Source organism: Varanus komodoensis, unplaced genomic scaffold, assembly GCF_004798865.1.
Source record: "Varanus komodoensis strain SLA01 unplaced genomic scaffold, ASM479886v1 scaffold56, whole genome shotgun sequence".
Classification (NCBI taxonomy): Eukaryota; Metazoa; Chordata; class Lepidosauria; order Squamata; family Varanidae; genus Varanus; species Varanus komodoensis.
In genome coordinates, this window is record NW_025336169.1 from 3108630 (window position 1) to 3128342 (window position 19713).

At 49.1% G+C, this 19713-nt stretch overlaps 1 protein-coding gene across 1 annotated transcript in view; it reads right to left on the reverse strand.

The window, feature by feature from the left end:
• Positions 1 to 19713, reverse strand: part of GCN1 (GCN1 activator of EIF2AK4) — a 69577-nt gene that overhangs the window by 20215 nt on the left and 29649 nt on the right. Inside the window, exons 25-40 of the mRNA XM_044448866.1 lie at positions 18912 to 19067; positions 16795 to 16973; positions 15773 to 15853; positions 14315 to 14458; positions 12669 to 12796; positions 11118 to 11307; positions 9526 to 9596; positions 9249 to 9414; positions 8091 to 8285; positions 5396 to 5642; positions 4858 to 4979; positions 3993 to 4107; positions 2576 to 2755; positions 1885 to 2105; positions 1096 to 1164; positions 869 to 1007 (exon numbers count right to left, since the gene is read on the reverse strand). Of these exons, the coding sequence (XP_044304801.1) occupies positions 869 to 1007; positions 1096 to 1164; positions 1885 to 2105; positions 2576 to 2755; positions 3993 to 4107; positions 4858 to 4979; positions 5396 to 5642; positions 8091 to 8285; positions 9249 to 9414; positions 9526 to 9596; positions 11118 to 11307; positions 12669 to 12796; positions 14315 to 14458; positions 15773 to 15853; positions 16795 to 16973; positions 18912 to 19067 (2403 nt within the window). The remainder of the gene's footprint in view (positions 1 to 868; positions 1008 to 1095; positions 1165 to 1884; positions 2106 to 2575; positions 2756 to 3992; positions 4108 to 4857; positions 4980 to 5395; positions 5643 to 8090; positions 8286 to 9248; positions 9415 to 9525; positions 9597 to 11117; positions 11308 to 12668; positions 12797 to 14314; positions 14459 to 15772; positions 15854 to 16794; positions 16974 to 18911; positions 19068 to 19713) is intronic.

Genomic DNA, 19713 nt, shown 5'->3' on the forward strand with positions numbered 1-19713 from the left:
AGCTTCAGAGGATTACAATCATCCTACACAGCAGGGAGAGGCGGCGGAAGCCACTTCTACCTCCCTGTCTGTGTGTCCTGCATTTCCACTTGGCTCATCTGGCCAAAATGTCTCGAGGGGGGAGGGGGTGGCAGGAGACAGGGAGGCCCAAGGACAGCTCACAGACTGTTCCCTCCAGTCTTCCGCCCTCCACCCCCGCAGGGTTGCATCCCTGACTTTGGGGAGGCTGCCAGCCCAGCTATGAAGGGGAGTGGGAGGCTGGTGAATCCACAGATTCCCCGCTCCGAGGGCCAAGTGCTGCCTTCAGCCTTGGATCTGGGAACTGGAAGCATCCTGCTGCCCCCAAAGGCGGCCTGCATTGCATTGAGGATTAAACATTGCACGGTGCCTTATGTAACTGGTGTGCGATTTGGATTATGAATACAGATGTCAGAGTGCAAATTAGTGTTTGAGTCATTTGGGTGCAGAAAGAATTTATTTTTTAGCATGAAGTTTCCACCACCCTGATCTAATACTAGCAATTTACTTAGCACATGAGGTCAAGGCAGATTTTGAAATCATTTAGAATTAGATGCTCTGGCTTAAAAGCAAAACCTCATCTTGAGAAGCTTTAGCAAACAGCAAACAGCAGAGCAGTTTGAAAAGAGAAAACCAGCATGGAGAGACAAACAATCAGATCCAGTACAGAAGTGCTCCCCGTGTTCCGTGCTCATGCGGACAGGCCAATGAGATCCATGGAAACCTGGGTCAGGGTCACTTGCTGTGCTCAAGAGCTCATCCGGGACCCAACACCAGAATCTAACCTTTGGCCAAATGACCCAGATGACAGAACACCACCCCAGGGCTATGCCAACTCCCCCGCTCTTGCCTTGCGCGGCACCGGATCGATCCACCGAACTCTGCTCGTACGTCAGGGTCTCCATCAGCCAAGGCAGCAGGTCCTCAAAGCAAGACTCGCCCATCCCCTTCACCATGGCGCCCAGCGCCTTTGCCGAGACGGTGCGCACCTAAGATTCAAAGGAAAGGGACTATAGGAGCTGAATCAAAGGTGAAAGGGAGAAAGGCTGCTCATGGAGACCCCGCAAGAGAGCGTACCTCAGGCACCGGGTCCAGGAGAGACGTTTTCAGCCCGGGAGTCACACTGGGCAGGTAAGGGGCCAGATCCTGAAACAGGAAGAGATGCAGCAGGTGAGTTAGGAAAAAGCCACGAAGTCTTTTGGCATCTGTGCAGCGGGACTAGAAAGGGTTCCTGCTGAAGACACAGCTGTGTGGCCCTCCAGGAAAGACCCGCTCCCACCAGCAGGTGTAATTTGAACCAGTGGCTTACAGAATTCCTGCTCTCAGAGAACCCTTTCCACATGGGTGTGGTGGCAGATCCCCCCAACCTCCCGCCCCCCCAGCCTGCTGCCCTTTCAGCAGTGCGCCCCAGCTCACAGGGCTCCGCAGCCTCACCAGGGCTCCTCGCCAACGAGGATCAAGTTCAGAGACTTGGAACAGCACCCCAACTGCTAGGGGCTAAGCGCCTGGAACAGCAGCCTGGCGGTGGTGGGCGGCCCTTCCCTTGTCAGCCTTCCCACCGAGGAACCGCGATAAGCTTCCAAAACACCCCAGGAGTTCCTCAGAACCAAGCCTGAAAAACAATTCTCCATTCTCTCTCTCTGATCCAGTTGTGGCCGGACGGGAATGCTGGGAGTTGCAGTCCAAAGGATCTGGAAAGCATCAGCCTGGGGAAGGCTGGTCTATTTCCTTTCCGGCAGAGAAGCACAGTGGGGGCTCAGCACGCAAATACGTCTGGGCCCGCAACTCATGGCCAGTTCCCCAGGGCTTTGACTGGGCCTCTCTGCCCACCCGCTCCAGGGCAAACTGACCCTCCACGCAGCCTACCTTCTGATCTGTCAGCGAGTACATGTTCCCGATGATCTGGGCAGCCATCTTCCGGGTGTCTGTGGAGCGATCCTGGAAAGCCCTCTGCACTATGGGCATGATGAGGGCCAGGGAAGGCGCGTCGATGAAATGGACAAATTTGGTGTCCAGCAGCGTCTGCAGGCACTTCTGGGTCTTCCTGGAGGGATCCGTTAAGGCATCCAGCAGAACCGGTGCAATTGCTGTCACGGTGGGAAACGGAGGAGGACGGGACAGGTTGGTGAGACGGCCCCGCTGGGCTTCGCACAGCCTGAAGCACCTGACCCTGCCTCCTCTTGGAAGATAAGCAGGGTTGGGCCTGGAGGGAATCTGGATGGGGGCCTGGAACGCTATGAACTGCCCAGACAGCTCTGGCTACAGGCAGCACAGAAATGCATGTAACAACAACAATATACTAACTACTGTACGTCACAGAATTCTGTGCAAGACACTATCAGAATCAGGCCAGAAGCACCTTTGCTGGATGAGACCAGAACTCCATCTCCATCTGGCATCCCATTTCCAAAAGAGGCCGGCCAGGTGCCTTTGGGCACTCCCAAGCAGGGGATGTGAACAGCCGCTTCCTGTCTGCCTGCGGCCCTCAGCAAAATACCGCCTCTACACATAAAGATTTCGCTTGGCTGGCAGGACTTGTGAGCACCCACAGCCTTACCCAAGATCTCAGGGTTCCGGATCACAGATCCGATCTGGCGCAGTGCCTGCTGCCCGGCCTTCTGGACCTTCACGTGCGAGTCCGTGAGCACTTCGGTGAGCTTCGGCACGATGTTTGGCAAGCAAGACGACAGCTGCTTAGGGGCACAGTAGGCCATGGCCCCCAAGAGTTCCACCGACCCTAGTGAGAGGGCATTAACCAGAGACTCAGCTGGGCGGGGGCAGAAGTCAGCACATGCAGAAATCTTCTGTGCCTCTTACTCAGAAGAACTCCTGCTGAGTGCAGCGTGACTTATTTTCAAGTATGGATGCAGATGATTGTAGGCTCAGCCAGTTTAGAAAAATGTTTTTTGGGCTGGGGTATGCGGGGGAGAGAAGCAGTTCACAAAACCGGAGCCCTTGCCGAATTATCAGTGGTCTCTTACTGCCAGACAGCCCTCCAAAGGTGCTGAGACAGAAACGCCATTCAGCTGGCTGGGAGTGTTAGCGCTCCCGGTGACCGGTGAGTACGAAGCTCTGAGCTTCTCTAACTGGAACCGCTTCCTGAACTGGATGCAGTGGTCCGCTTTCCTGAGTCAGGGGCCCGTGAGCACAGAGCCACACCGGAGAAGAAAAAACCACTGTGGGGGATTCCTTACCCTAGAACATTCTACGCCTCTCGCATTTTCTGCACAGAAGCAAAATGGAGAAAGCTAATGCTGTGCACTGGTGCATACAAGCAAAGGTTTGTAAACTGCTGCTCACTTGATCTTTGGTAAAGAGTGACCACTTCCAGGCAATCAGACAGAAAATTGGCTTTCTTCTTCTTCTTCTTCTTTCTTTTTTGGGAGGCAGTGTGCAAACAGGCATGAAGCAGGCGGTCTATTTTTCCCCTCGTTTCTTTGTGGGCTAGTGACAAGCTCTTATTGGATTTACTTACAGTGCTGCACAAGGTTTTGGAACTACGTAGAATTGCCTAATGGTCAAAACACAGACTGTACCACTCCCCGCGCGCACATACCCAGCACTGGCTCCGCTGCAGCCATGACCAATTAAAAATATTGCACTTACCAATGAGAACTAGAAGCTTAAATGCATGCATGCAAACATACCCCTAAGAAAGGAAACAGAACCTCTGACTCCAAGTGAGTTTCCAAACACCATGCTATTAAAATGTGAATATCACCCGGCCTGAAACTACCCAGCATGAATGCCAGAAACTGCAGCCTGTGTCCTGAAGACAAATGAGGCAGCTACCATGCGGAAGCTAAGCAGGGTCACATCTGGTCAGTGCTTGGAGGGGAGACCACCAGGGAACCAGATGTGGCCACCTTGAAAACCACAAAGGAAGAAAGGTAGTATAGAAATGTAATAAGCGTTAAAAATTGAACCATCGGAGTCACGGCCCCAGAGCACAGAGGTCTGAGCCAAATTCTTACCAGCTTTGGTCCGCCAAGACTCCTCCTCCAGCGCGGCCAGCAATGACGGCAGCACCAATTTCACGCCGTGGGCACTCAGGTTGCTCATCACGGCCTTGGCACAGTCGTCTGCAGCCTTAAGGAAGGGAAATGCAACATTTGCAGTCAGACTGTGATCAGTCCGTAGGCCTAACCACCACGTGCGGCCCCAGATTTAACTAGAGCCCATGGAGGCGGAGTGCTGTGGGATCCGGAGTGTGCAGGGGGGGGGGGGGGGCAGGAGGCGCTCCCACGGAGCAAAGCCAAGGAACCAAGGTTCCATTTGGGTGCCAGGAAGCACTTCCTGACAGTTAGGACCCCGAGGGTATGGCGTGGGCTTCCACAGGAGGCGGTTGAGGCCCCATCGGTGCAGGTGTTCAAGGATAGGCTGGACGTCCACATGGTGGGCATGTTGTGAGTGGAGCCAGCTGGAGCCGGGGTCAGGCTAGATGGCCCGGGAGACCCCTTCTGACTCGCTCTGTTTCTCTGTTTCTGAGAACTTGCCAACAAGAAAAGGGACACTATTGTATCTGAACTGGGATTCTGGGCTTGCCACACTTGCAAGCAAGCCAGAAGTTTGAAAACAAAGTCCCAGTTCGGAGTGCTTCCCCCCGAGTGTGTGCCTCGTTTTTGAAGCTGCTCCCGCCAGCAGGATGAGCCCAACAGGACCCGGCAGGCAGTGTGCGCAAGCACATCTGCTTCTGGGCGCTAAGCTCTGGAGCCTGGCTCCCCATTTGGGTAGGCAGTGTGCGCAAGCACATCTGCTTCTGGGCGCTAAGCTCTGGAGCCTGGCTCCCCATTTGGGTCACACAGGGTCACCGCCCGGGGGGAACCAGCCGCTTCTTACCTCCCGGACATACTGGTTCCCGTCTCCGAAGCAGAGCAGCAAGTGGGGCAAGACATGCACCACATAGGGCTCGAAGAGCTTCCCAAGCAAGGTGCAGAGCATCTCGAAGGCAAACAAGGCCCCTGCGTGAGACACAGAGAGGCCGTGAGGGCAAACGTCCCCCAGGACGGGCCAAGTGCAGGGCGGGTGTCACAGGCAGGCACTGCGGGCACCAGCCGAGGGCCCACTGCCCCGCGTGGCCCACGGACAAGGGCAGCCCCTTCTTTCCAGGGCCGCAGCCTGCCTCTTGCTCCGGTGGAGGAGAGAGGGGCAGGCGGCGCCACTTTCTGCTTGGTCTCGGCCCCACTGGTCGATGCGAGTGCGACTGCAGTGGCGAGAAAGAAGCAAGAGTGGCTGCTGAGGGTGGCAGGAAGAAGGGCGACACCAGGGGAAGGGCCCACCGAAGGCAGGGCACCCCTGGACCGCAGGCCGGGGCGAAGCGGGCTGCGTACGACAGCCCTGCAGGCAGCCAGGGCCGCGGGAGCAGACATCTACGCACCTTCTCGCCGCCGGAAGTTCTTCTTGTCTTGGATGGCGTCGGTCAGCCTGGCCATCATTTCCTGCTGCTTGAGGGAGAGGATCCCCAGGCCCTTCACCAGGCCGGCGAGCCCGTAGGCAGCTCCTTTCCGCTCGGCATACTTGTCCGACTCCAGCAGCAGCTGCAGCAGCTTCTGTATCATTCCCCCGGCATCCTCTCTTATCGCGGGCACAAGGGGAGGCAGGCAGCTCGCCACCGACTCCTGGACCTGCAGGAACCGACGCGAGCGTGCCGTCAAGCCGGGCCATCCTGAACTTTGGAGAGCGGAAGGATCGCTTCACCTCCCCACTTAAATAAAACACCCTTTCAGTGGGTCATTTTGTAAACTGCCCAGAAAACTTTGGCTCATGGGCAGTATAAAACGAAATGAATATCATTATCACTGTTGTCACCATTATTACTATTTAAAGGAAGAAGTACTTGGTAACTAATGTAATTTAGAGAGCAAAGGTTACACAACAAGGATAAAAGGGCTATCTGGAAACCTGGGACTCCGGGAGGAAAGCAGGATGCAGCGGCACCCCAAGAATGTATATTTTTTCATATATATTTTTATATTCTTTTACAGCATATATTCATTTACAGCAAGGGTAGGAAACCTCTTTCAGCTCCAGAGCCGAATTAAATTTTGGAGGCAATCCAAGGACCATATTCCAGTTTTAGGTAGGGCCAAGTTAGCAAGAATGAGGCTAAAAACACAAACACTACCCGCCTATTTTCATGTAAAGCTCTTTTTACCAGAAGGAGAGGCATTTCAAACTTTCTGAATGGGGAGAAAGACATCACAAAAGCTGGGAAGCCATCAAATGATCAGAGACTGGAAGAAAAAGGATGGGGCTTGGAAAGGGTCTGGATTCAGCCACAAGGCCCGACCATCCCTGCTCCCTGGTTTACATAAAATATGCGTCCTTCACTCCCCAACGGCCTCACTGCCATCAAATGCCTCCATCCGACTCTGAACTCGGTTTCAATCTATTACGCCCCTTCTAGGAAGAGGCACTGTTTCAAGGAAGAAACTGCTGCTCCTGCATTCATCTATCACCAGCGACGTCATAAGGCAAACGCTGTGCTCCAGTTTTCCCGATGCCTTCCAGATGTTTGGGCAAATCCTATCATTCCAGGCCCCTGACCACATGAGGTAGGACTGAGGGGAGATGCAGTCCAGAACATCTGGAGAGCCCAGGGTTAGAGAGAGGTGCTGAACATCCTAATGCCAAACCATACCCCCTAGCAGTTGCGTATTTAATTCATGTGTTTCTCAGGGGACACCAAGTTCCCCAGTGAACTACTGCACTGACTGAACAAGCAAGGGAATCCAGGGGAACCCAAAAGGTAAGGCTTGGCTCAGAGGTTCTTTCCCTGGTGCCTTGAATCCACCCACATACCATCATGGAAGAGATGGCAACTATAATCACACATGACACACGCGCTGGTGACTTCCCGCCTAGACTTCTGTAACGCGCTTTACGTGGGGCTTCCCCTGAAGACAGTCCGAACACTTCAATTGGTGCAAAATAGAGCTGCCAGGTTGCTGACGGGGACGGGGCGTTATGCTCACATGACTCCAGTCCTCCGTCAGCTTCACTGGCTTCCCATTGAAGCCCGGGCCCAATTCAAGGTGTTATGACCTATAAAGCCCTAAACGGCTTAGGTCCTGGCTACCTGAACGAGCGCTTACGTCCGTATATGCCCGACCGCCCTTTGAGATCTGCGGGAGAGTCCCTTCTCTGGGAATCCTCCATGAAAGAAATTAGGAGAGTAAGTACTCAGAGGAGGGCTTTCTCTGCAGTGGCACCCAACCTATGGAATTCACTCCCCAAAGATGTCCGCCTGGCACCGTCGTTACTGGTTTTTCGGCGCCAGGTAAAGACCTTTTTATTTAAACATCATTTGAATTGTTAAAACATATGATCTGGCCAGGGCAACTTCTTCTTCCTTCTCTTTCTCCTCCTATATTTTTATTTACTTAAGTTATACTGATAATTTTAATCTTATATTTGTAAATCAATGTATTTTTTGTATTTTGTATTTAATGGTAATTTATTATGTGCTATTGTATTTCATTGTATTTTATCATGTTGTAAGCCGCCCCGAGGTTTCGGCAAGGGGCGGCATAGAAATGTTATTATAATAATAATAATAATTATTATTATTATTTTGGACATAATTTTGGCAGTGGCGGTTTGGGGTCTCTCTAAAATCCAGCCCTAAGGAAACAAGAAACAAACTGTATTACCCAGAAAGCTATTGGAAAAGGAGATGGAAACGGAGCCAACTCGGTGATTTTGGGCCAGTCACAGACTCTCAGCCCAACCTACCAGATGGTTGTTGTTGTGGGGATAAGGTGGAGAGCAGGAGGAGGAGACTGATGTAAGCCACTTATACTCCAAGTATATGAGAGAAAAGCAGGATATGAACCTAATAAATAAGCCGTTGTTCACATCCCCAAATGTGCCCATGGGTCCAGAAAGGTTGCCCACCTCTGCTCAAACCGTTACAGCATGGTGGACCCGCAACACCTGAAGTAGCTCATGTTATGTAGGGAGGAATAAAGTCAAGGCCACGGGGAGTTCCTGTGCAAACGCCCACATTTCTACTCTGCCACGCTGGAAGAAGCGGAGGGGAAGGGAAAGGGGAAGGGAAAGGGAAAGGGTACCTGCTGGGACGGAGTGGAAAGTGCGGCAATGAGTTTGGCAACGATTGGCTTCACTTTTGGATCGCTCTTGTCCAAATGCTTGGCCAGGGAGCCCATCAGAATGACCACGCTCTGCCTGACAGCATCATAGCTGGCGTCATTGGGCGCGTTCTTCAGGAATTCCTCAAACACCGGCAGCAGGGAGTTGACGCTGTCCTGAAAGACGGAAAGCACACGGAGTCATTATCAACAGGACGTGGACAAGGCTGGGGCTGTAGGGGGAGTGAGAAATGCCGCCTCAGACCCAAAATCACACCGCGCATAGAACAGTCTGCCATTTCGGCGTGCGAGCGAATCGTTTTCAACATGCTTCATCTATATCCTGCCTTTTTTCTTACAAAGGACTCAGAGCAGCTTACATCATTCCCCTCTTCCTGCTCTCCACCTTATGCACACAACAATAACCCTGTGAGGTAGGCTGGGCTGAGAGTCTGTGACTGGCCCACAGTCACGCTACACTCGCTAGCATGGGTGGGCAGCCAGCACACTGCTCGGCCTGCCGCACGAGTCACTCTCCTTAACTGCTTGATCTCTGGAGACGCTACAAAAACCAGAATATTGTATTAATGATCCGAGAACACGAGGCCAGGCCAGCCTTCCCCAGCCTGATGACCCCTTGGTGTGCTGCACCACAACTCCCAGCAGGTGAATGGGGAGCACTTCTGAGGCCGGCCACCTGCTCTGAACACAGATGGCCCCAAGTTTCCTTCTCAACTTTTCCAGGCAGGGCAGAGAAAAACCTAAGAGTGACACCAAGCACCAATCGAGACAAGGGCTGAGCAGCACCGCAGGCTTCGGGGTCCAATTTCACCAGACAACCAAGGGCAGGCAGCTAAATTCGGCCTTTTGAGGACACCGCCATAGCTTGCCACTGTTATCCTTATTTTTATTTTTTTTACTAATGGCAGTAAACCAGCATGAGACTTTTAAGTACGGGACGGCATAGGCAAGTTTTAAATAAATAAATCGGCTAGCAAAGCACCCACAGCTTTGTAGCTATGGTGTCATAGCAACAACTTTAGCAGCAGGGGGCACAATTAAGGGCAGGGCTGCATTCCACCCAGGGCACACAAAACTAAGCAAGGACCACATACACAAATCTTAAGCACGTTCTCCTACCTTGCCGTGGGTATTGAGTGCCGAGAGCGCTGCATCCAGCATGCATTTTCGGACCTCAGGATTACGATCATTAAGGGCGTCTGGCACAAAGAACTCGAAAAGAGGCTTTATCTGCGAACTGTCCAGGTGCTCGGAGAGTTTGTTCAAGGCCAGAGCAATGCCGCATCTGGAAGGATGACATCCTGTTTCACTTTTACGCTTGCACCTTGCCCTATGCTAAGTAAACCCTGGATCGCCCCAGCTGGACGAAGACCGTCCACATGAGGAGGAGGCAAACCTGGCTTCCCACTGATCTGGTGGCGATTCGGAGATGACGCGGCCCAGAGCATCCAGGACAGGAGGCGGCCTCTGTGGGAGAGAAACAGGCAATGCCCCAGTTCACACAAGGTGCTAAGCCACCCTGCAAATGAGCTGCCGTGGCTTTTCCCCCCTCAGCCCTCTGGTATATATCCCAGTGTCCCCTCCACCAGAACTGGTCTTGGCAGCCCTTCCCTGCTTTGTTTTCATACTCGTTTTCATCTTCCACTTTTTTCCCCTTTTTTTTTCAGAGCTCCAACAAGGCACAACTGGAGTCATGAAAGAAATAAAGCAAGAAAGCAAAGAAATCGGCTCCAGAAAATTACACAACTGTGTTGACAATTTTAAATTACTTTTGTTGCTCTTTTGCAAGTATGGCTTACGGCCAACAATGTACGACTAGTCTTGTCATGTTCACGGCCTTGTAAGTTTCAGTTTTACAAGAGAAGCAGAACAGCTATCAGACTGAAAAGGCAAGAAAGCACACAGGCTAACCTGTGACCAGTTGGCAGCGATAAATTGCCCAATTTCCATTTGAAAAATGAAGGGAATAGCAAAAGCAGGTGCACCAGAAAGAAGTGGTGACAGTATCAGCAACGTGATTCTCTGACTTAAGTTCTCAGAGCCATCCACCTTTTCAACATTTCACTGAATGGGGAATATTAATTCTTCCCTCCTTCTCAAGTCTCCTTGCACAAGGTGCAAGCAGTCACTACTCATGAAAAGAGGGTGGTAAAATTTAGTTTTTAGAGTTAATATTTTCCCGCTCCCCGATCATACTCAGGGTGATATACATTTTCCACTTTTTCCCTGAGAGTTTATCTACTCAGGAAAGTACGGAAATGCATCCTATAGCTTTTCTAGGAAAAAGAACTTTTGAGCTAGCTGGCAAAACTCTGGGCCCCCTTTAGAAGGGTGATTGAACAGAGCCATGTCAAACACCTTGACAGCTATCAAAAGAAAGCAAAGGGAAACACCTACTTTGACCTTCTCTGGATCAGCGTCTAGGGTTAATACCTGCTGCACCCAGACAAGACTTCCCTTTTTGAGACTTGTGCAAGTCCTGACCTTAAAAGTAAATCCAACTATTCTTACCAAAATATGCAAATTGTATGTGATTCTTTTTAAAGGGTGGTTGGGCTCTTCAGAGGGGCTGTCACTGCTGTCAAATTGGAGACTGCGAAAGGCCATTTCTACCCACCCCACAAAAATGAGTAAGTTTAAAGGAAAAAAGGCTGTGGCAAGCCAAAAAAATAATTGGCTCCCAATCATGGAGGGCAGAGGAAAACAGTGGTTGTGTGGTAATGTGGCAGTGTCCCCTGGATACCAGTAGAAGGACAAAGAGGCAGATCACCTGTCAGGTGCACTGCCTGATGTTCTGGAATCAACCAACCCTTTGTGGCCCATTATCAAGTTAGTGTGACATACAAGCCCACCCACCGACAACAGGACAAGCCTGAAAAATGGAAAAAGCATCCACACCACCCTACCTCCAATTAGATCCCATTAACCATAAGCCATGAAGATTTAGAGAAACCCCACACACTCCATTCCTCACCACAAAGGGCTTACATAGAGTTTTTCCTGATAAATATCCATGAGTTTTGTCATGACATCCTTTGTTTGGTTTCGATATTGTTCAACGCCCTTGGAAAGCGCCTCAGCACCAGCCTGACGCACAGCTTCCTCATAGTGGATAACATCTTTAATGAGGACTGAACAGATGTCAGGTTGCAACTCCAAACCCATCGACTCCCACAGCCTGTAAGGAAGGAAGTTGGAATGTCATCCTCCAGACACCAAGTACATATTTTCATTTTTATCTCCAGAGGAAGACGGTCTGGGTCTGGTCTGGTCTGGTCTAATTTAGTCTACGCTCAGGGCCTTTTGCACATTTTCCTGTATTGAGGATGCACAGCAGAGCTGCAGAATGTGACACTAGTGAAACAAGTCAACTTCCTCAGAATCTCAGCTTTACTATTATTAGCTTATCAAAAGCAAGTTTCACATTATTAAGGCTGCAAAGACGTGTGTGGAAGTGTCTGGGAAATGCCCAATATGTTTTTTTGTGGAAAGGCGACGAAAGGCGATGCAGCACTAGACTGCAGGCAATCCGGGGCCTAGTCCCCACTCAACTATGAAGTTCACTTTAGGTTCAACTGACTGTAGGCCAGCTCCTGACTCTCAGCCTAACCTCCCTCACAGGGCTGTTGTGAAGATAAAATGGAGAGGAGGGGAATTTTGCAAGAGCCTCTAGCTCAGTGGGCAGGAATGCAGGACACAGCATGCAAAATGCAGGAAGCTACCTTATGAATCAGACCGTTAGCATTTAGCCCAGTGTCACTGATGCAGCCTAGCAGGGCCTCTCCTGGATTTTGTCCCGACACTTTCCCAGTTCTACCTGGAGAAGTCAAGGATTTAAGTCAAGGATTTATTTAAAAGGGCCTCAAACAATCAGGATGGAGAAAGACCCTGCCTGAGACCCCGGAGGAGCTGCTGCTCGTCAAGAATAGGAAATACTGGGCCAGGGAGTTGTGATACCACTAGGACAGGACTTTGGAGCAGAAGTCCAGGGTCCTACTCAGCAAAAGGAGCAGAAAGGACCTTGAATGCAGCAGGGCTGACATCTGCTTTTTCGTGCTTTGCTACAGAACCAAACCAAATTATTCCTTCAAGAGAAATAAAACAAACAGGGTTTTTGGGTAAGATTTAAAAAGACTCATAAACATTACATATATGTTCCAGATCCCGATGCATTACAGTCCACAGCAAAGCCATGCTACTGTTCTTAAAAATAATGATGCACAAATATATGAATATTTAGACAGCTTTTGTCAAGTTTTTTTTTGTCAAGTGTAATTATGCAGAGATTTCTGTGTAATTATGCTGACTTACCATGTTCTGAAGTGAGTCATATGCATGACTTTCTAAAGGAGAGCTTCTGATCCAGAGCCTAAAATTGTTTACCTGCCTCATTAGCTACACGGACAGAAGGTCTTACTCGCTGGAGGCAACACTGCAGGTTCCAACATCTAGATGCGAGCTCATGCCCCAGAGGGGGAAGCTCATTCCTGCAGTGGGAATGAGCCCTCCTTTGGGAGGGCTTCTGGCAGCAACTCTCACCTTTCAGCTAACGTTCGAATGACTTCTTCTCTGTCAAACTTCACCACCCAGAGACGGCGCAAAAGGTTCAACCCATTCTCCTGATCACTATCTGGAGTAGGCAGGACCATCTGCAGCTCCATCAAGCCCTGCAGGTCAAAGTGGAACAAATCAGTACGCCGTCTTTCCTCCCCAGCACACTGTATCGCAAGCAATCATGAACAAGAACACAGAAAAGCTCGAGAACAGCTGAAATGCTCCTTTGCATGGTGGGCAGTTTACATGGGCTGGGGCGGTTTGCACAGTTTCTGTGAGCACATGCTCCTGGCAAGTCTGGGTGCCCCCCTCCCCATCTTTTGGGAAAGCAACTCAAAAGAAGAATCCCGAGATCTTCCGAGGAGGTGTTTCCTCAAATAAAGGCACGATGCAGGTCTTCTCAGGAGCAGCACCTGCCCACTGCAGTGCCTGCTCACAAGTTGCGCAAGGCAGAAAGTGTGCCATGCTTTAAATGTCTCTTGATGACACCTGTTTGCACAGACTTGTGACACTACTCTGTTTTATGACTGCCTCGTGTTTAAGTATTATTGTACTTACAAAGTTTTTTATACTAAGCAGATACTATATTTAGATACTATATTTTATATGCATGTATGCACTGTGAACCGCTTGGAAATTTTAGGACAAAAAGTGGTATATAAGTATACATGAATAATAAACAAACCCATTTTATGGACCTTCTGGGCTGGGTAAAACAGAGGAGAGGCATAGTGGAAAAGTGAGAAGCAATTACTTTAATGAATAAAACTTTGAACCGACTATGCTACCAATTGTTTGGAGGGACATGATGGATCTTGGCCTGGGGACATTAAAAGAGCTGGGATCAGACCCGCACTCAGCCTTAACCTTGGTGGATGAGTTTTAGCAACTCAATCAAGTTCCAAGATGCTGAAAGAGAAGAGCTGCATTCCCAAACCAAGCAGTGTGCATTGGTTGTGCAAAGCAGTTCAGTAACACTGCTGGGGGATTGCTAAATTTTCTGCTGACCTCCAATGTTGCACTAGAAACACAAAGTTCAAAGCCTTCCACACTCTATGAGCTGTGCGTTCTCGCCTTGGTGAAAGTTACTGTGAGCCAAGGCAAGGAAAACATTCCTCAGCTCTGATTAGCTGAATGCAGAAGGGAGGGGATAAAGCAAGGGGAGGATATTTCTTTTAGCTCATAGGTCAAATTCAGTTCAGCTCATGGGGCCCCATTTCAGGTGGTGGGCAAAGGCAACAGAAAAATGGTTGAGGACAAGAAGACATGCATGTTTCAGCTTAAACTCTTATTTGTTAGTAACTAAGCAATAAGAGATGCATTTCGACATTTAGAAAAACTGCCTAAAATTCGGAAACCTTCCTAGAAGGATCAGTAGAAAGGCAAACCAGGAACTTTTGGGGAACCCTGGGGGGATTGTCAACCCAGAGAGGATGGATTTGACCCTTGGGTCCTTGGTTCAGCAACTCTGGAATGAAACACATGTTGCTTTCCTGTTCAGAAGTAGATTTCAGTAGTCCTGCTGCCCCAGTGGAAGCAAGACGGAAACGAGGAGAGAAATTCCCCCACCCCACCCAAGCTGGAAATAGGAAAAGTCCGCCACTAGTAATGGAGAAAAGATTCCAACAGACCCGGAGAGCTGCATCTCGGACATTCATGCAAGGAGACTGGAGGGCCTGGAGCAGCACGTCAATTTCTTCCTGTTCTGCATAGGCACAGCCGCTCTCTCCGCTGCTGCTGGCACACAAGGCTGTCAGTGCTGTGGAAGCCAGCACCTTCAACAAACAGAGAGCTTTCATCAGACCGCAGAGACCTATTGGCACCAGATTCTCAAGCTACAAGTTTAGCCACCACTTTGGCCAAGAAAACAGGTCAAATCCCCCCCATTATTAGGAAAGCAAGTTTACCCTTCCTCTCTCTCTCTCTAGGAACAGAAACAAGCAGCCTATTCCACTGGACCAAGGACATGCAAGTCAATGGACATAAGCTGCATCAAGGGAGGGCAGCCAGCCAAATATGCCCACTCACATATGGCCCTTCCAGCCCTCCAACCTAGAGGGACTCTTCTTATGCATTCGACCAATTTGCATTTAAGCATTTAATTTGCATTTAATTTAAATTAAATTTGCATTTAATTTAAGCATGTCCATACTTAACGTGGACTGAAGGTCTTTGTGTGCAATGCCAGGACCAAGGACCGAGTATTTTTGGTCCACCACTGATTATGTTCTTGCTGAGTTAATTTAAAGAGGTGCTCTCATCAAGTTGGCCACCCGTGTACTAGAAGAGAGACAGGCAGTCTCTGTCATCTTGATGCCACCACTCCCAGAGCAAGCAAATAATCAAATTAAAGTTATAATGGAATAATATTATAATTACAATATAATAATAAAATCAATATATTAGTAACACTTTGCAATGATCTATAATAGAGATAAATAATAGAGGCAAAATAAAGATAAATAATAAAGGGATGGAAGGTTCAAAATTATTCTGAATGTATGCATATTTTAAGATGTATTCCTACCCAGGTTTAGACTTTAAAAAGGCCTACAGCTCCACTGGCTGGGACACGCTGGGAGTTGTAGGCCGTTTTTCTGCTTAAACTTGTCTAAGATGGTGCAATTTATGCCCAATAATTTTCAGAGGGCTAACCAAGTTACTCTATTGCAGTAACAACACCTAAAATTATGGCAGCTTGAAAACTAGCACGCTCATTCTGGCAGAAGCTTCATCGATCGGATCAAGTGGGCTACAGTCTGCAGAATGCTAAGCCAGCCTGAACTTGTCATCTTCAAAATGCCCAGTAAAGCTTAGAAGCAAACGTGTCACTTGCTAGAGTACTTAAGCGGCGGCTGATGCACCCCTGGATGGACCAGGTCCACAATTTGAATTACGCAGTAAGAATATGATCAGAGGAACAAGGCATCACATGCAAAGATCGTTAGTACATGGTTAAGTATGGCTATTCTCTTGCAAACAGGTTGAATGCATATTGAATCCAGCCATAAACAGTCTGATAAACTGCCCAGGGGTTGCTTCTGGACCACCAGCTGCCAGTCATCCATCTCTGTCCAAGAACAGCTCACCTGTAGGCGTGGCGAGCCAGTCCCAATCACTTTAGTCAAGAGCGACAGCATGTCTGTGCGAGGCAGTAACTCAGGACCATTCTGGCAGTTGGATGGAGAACAGGTGAGGGGAGAAGGAAGGGGGAGATGAGCAAAAATTCATCATTAAAATACAAGGAATGCACAGCCACATAAGGAACATTAATTAAAAGTAACACCTGTCGAAGGAGGTGGAATGCTTTGGAAAGGGAAAGAAAGTGCAGAAATAAAAAAGGAGATGGGGAAGACAACACTGAGATACAAAATAAGAGCATCAGAATAGCAAAGGAACATCAATATCCCTCTGCTCTCTTTTAATTTTAGTGTATGTTGTTTAGAGAAGGAGCGGGGAGCTTTGATGGGCAAAATCCTTCGCCAACAGAATGCAGCCTCAAGAGGATCTCCAAATTCTCCAAATTTTGGAAAAGTGCTCAGGGGCTGCACTCTAGTGGTGGCTTGGACCAAAGACAAAAGGAATGAGAAAAAATTACCAACATATTATAACTTAAACCTTTTACTCCCATTAATCAAACCACAGGAGGGGCATTTTAATCACTTAGGTTAAATGCACAAAAACTGTGAATCTATCAAATATTCAATAATTGGGTGAAAGGGGTTAGGGTCAGGGAATGGGGGGGCTAACCCCTTTCGTCTAATGGGCCACACACCTCCATTCCTCTGGCCCTCATCCCTTTCCGTCCAATTATTGAACGTTTCTTAGTTTCAAACAGGACCCAGGAGGGCTGGAGTTTCCCTGCCCTGCCTTAGAGACTGCCCTGGTGTATCTGGGTTTGGAAGAGAGAGATCTTTTAAACCAAGACACACAGGAGCAGAGGGTGTGGAAGAGGGGATAAGGTAAGGACTGTAACTTTTTACATTTAATGTGGGCTTCTGCTGTACACGTTCCCCATTACTAAAAGGGAATGAGTAGGTTAGAGGGGGGAAAACCTTCCCAAGTGAAAACCGTTCTTCACTTTTGGAAGCAAAGTACAGCAAACACTGACCTCATCCAGCAAACACAGGTTGTTGGAGAATGACCTCAGCTGAGCATGCACCGTGATGGTCTGCAGGGCCTTGACCATGAGCTCTTCCTTTTCCTCACTGTCATTAGGAGTCTGAAGCAGCACCATTTTGAGGAGGGGAAAGACTAAGGAAAACGCAGGGGCCGGTAAGGGCGTGGGACCTGCAGTGGGTAGAAAACAAGGGAATATGCCAGCAGATAAAAGGGCATCTGTACAGAACATCAACACGCAAGACATGGCTGGGTCCAGACAACACAATAACAGTCACTCGCCCTTGAAACACAGGATGCCGCCCAAATGCAGGTTGTCGTGTGGTCTGGTCACAGCCATGCTAACCAGCAATGGTTCGTTGACCAAGAACATCTCCAGTTTGCAATCCCACACAAAACACGGGCTTTCTTCCTGGTTAACAAACCACTGTTGGCAAGCATGGTTGAGTCCAGACAGTGCAGTAATCTAGGTTTCAACACCGTTCGTGATTCAGTGACAACTCACACCCACCCTCTACTCAACCACCGAGTCTGAGTTGACGCATTGCCTGCATCCGGTCGGTGGGTAGGCTTTGACCTGTTTGGATGCCGAGCACCCTCCCTTCTGGTGGCAGGCACGGAGAGAGCCAGGGTCTGGAGCAGAGCGAGCTGAGATGCAAGGGGAAAGAGGGCCGTTCCACCAGCCCTGCCTGAAAGACTCCATTTTCCCACGTTCCCTCCCTTTCCCTTGCCCATCATGCGTTTTTGACTGCAGACATGCAGGCAGGAACTTCTTTTACTGATTATGCATAAGCTGTACTTTTGGCTGGGGTGTGGAGCAAAAGTATTCAAATGAATAACGCAATAAATACATAAGCAGAGAGAACTGCTTGGCTTTAAGCAAGTGAATCGTTCTAGAACTGTATCATTTGCTCGGTTAAGATTTATAAGCCCACTCCCAACTAAAAGCTCATAGTGGTGAGCAAGAGAAGAAAAGGAAAACTCAGCACACAGGGCAAAAGCATCTTCCCAGTTCGGTTTCCCGGAAGCCCAAAGAGGCAGAATCAATAGCACTTTCAAATAAAGAACAGAGTTTCCGTGTCAGGCCTGGTGGCAGCCACCAAGAATGCCTCCTTGCTGACCAAGCCTAAGGCATGGATGCTATCCTGGGCCCCCCAAGATGGCTCTTGAGACCTTGACACCCATACAGATGCCCTGAAATGGTTTGAGACTTGAAAACACGTGGAAAGCCAGGCATAGAGCCTCACGTGCATGCATGGAATTAGCCCTTTTTTGACAGGGCCAGTCATGTCGGGAGGGACGGGCGGTGCTTTCCGTCCTCCACTCCTGAACAGGTCATCTAGGGCAGGTTGCAGGACTACTTCCTTGTGTGAACCTCCTTACACCTGACATGGCGGCAAATCAGAGAGATCCGCCCAAGTCCTCTTGCAAGGGCCTGTAAAGCAGGGAACCATCCAAACGTGTGAAGCTGCACTCATCAGTCCTAACTGCTTTGGGTCTCCCCTGCCGGCACTTCGGCTCTCCTTCCTGCCTGCCACCTACCTGGCAATGGAGCACTGACAGACCTTCCTGATCTACACCAGCTCTAGGAAACCTCGGGGTCCCCATCTCCGTTGACTCGAGGCCAGCTCCACCACCTCCCACTCCCGCTGCAAGGTTAAAACCAAACCCATCTGCTATGATCTCTCTTACTTACTTACTTACTTACTTACTTACTTATTTATTTAGGAAATGGATAGGCCATCCATTACTGTTGTCTCTGGGTGGCTTACAATATATTATAAATCCTAAACAAAATAAATTGGCTACACCACGACTTCTCAGCCCCTTCCACTTCCCCATCCAGACCATTCTTTCCTCCCCCAAATCTTGCTCTGCTGTTTTCATCTGACAGCTGTGCAAACCCCACTTTCTCCCCAAGGTCTGAAATAAGCGTCAGAAAAGCTCTCATGGTCCAGGAGCGTGTGAGGCAAAAAAGCAGGCAGGGCTGAAATACCGAACATCTCAACATTCTGAAGCCTGAAGTCCTTACTGCCAATAACTGAGCCATGAAAGGCAGAAGAGACGAGAGTGAAATGATTAAGTGGAGGACTTGGTGGGGGTCCTCACCTGCCTCCCCTTTGCTCTGCCGGCCAGGTACAGTGTGTGCATGCAGCAGGGTAATGACTCGGTTCACAGCAGTGGGCAGGTCCTCCTGGCACCAGGATTCATCCAAGCGGCACTCTGGTTTCATCATCCGCAAAGTCACATGACTTGCTACGATGCCTGGGGGTGGGTGAGAAAGGGAGGAGAACGACAGCCAGTCAAGGGGAATGAACCAATTGGCCAAGGTAATCGCCAGCAAAATAAGTATTATCCACTGATATGGTACCTAAATCTAAAATGCAAAGATGGACAAGGTGAAAAACATTAAGGAACTCACTCAGTCCTTACAAGAACCTTTAAAGTCCAGCCCCTATCTAGACCTAAGGTAGTCCTCAGCACAGTGACTTTTTATCAAAGCAGAAATCCTGTGCATAATACTGGATAATACTTGTGTTATGTACATCTGGTGCTATGACATTTCATAATCTTTTATGTCATGAATAATAACTCAAAAACTCAAACCAACATTAAAGCAGCAACAACAACACCTATGTGCAGGTTATTCTTTCGGGTAAGTAGATTTCAGTGTAAACATGGATGATTAAGGAAGTTTGCCATGATGTTAATTCTGAATTTTTTGGAGGCAGAAAAAGTTGGCTTTGACCAGCAGTTAAAAAGCAGAATGCAAACTGACTTCAATACAGTGGCTTTAAAAGGCTCTTGCAATCAATTCAGGTGGCCAGACATACATTTTGACATAGTTCAGATATCCTGGTGGCAATTCCTAGGTTCTTTAAACCAGGAATTGTGAGGAGAAGCAGAATGT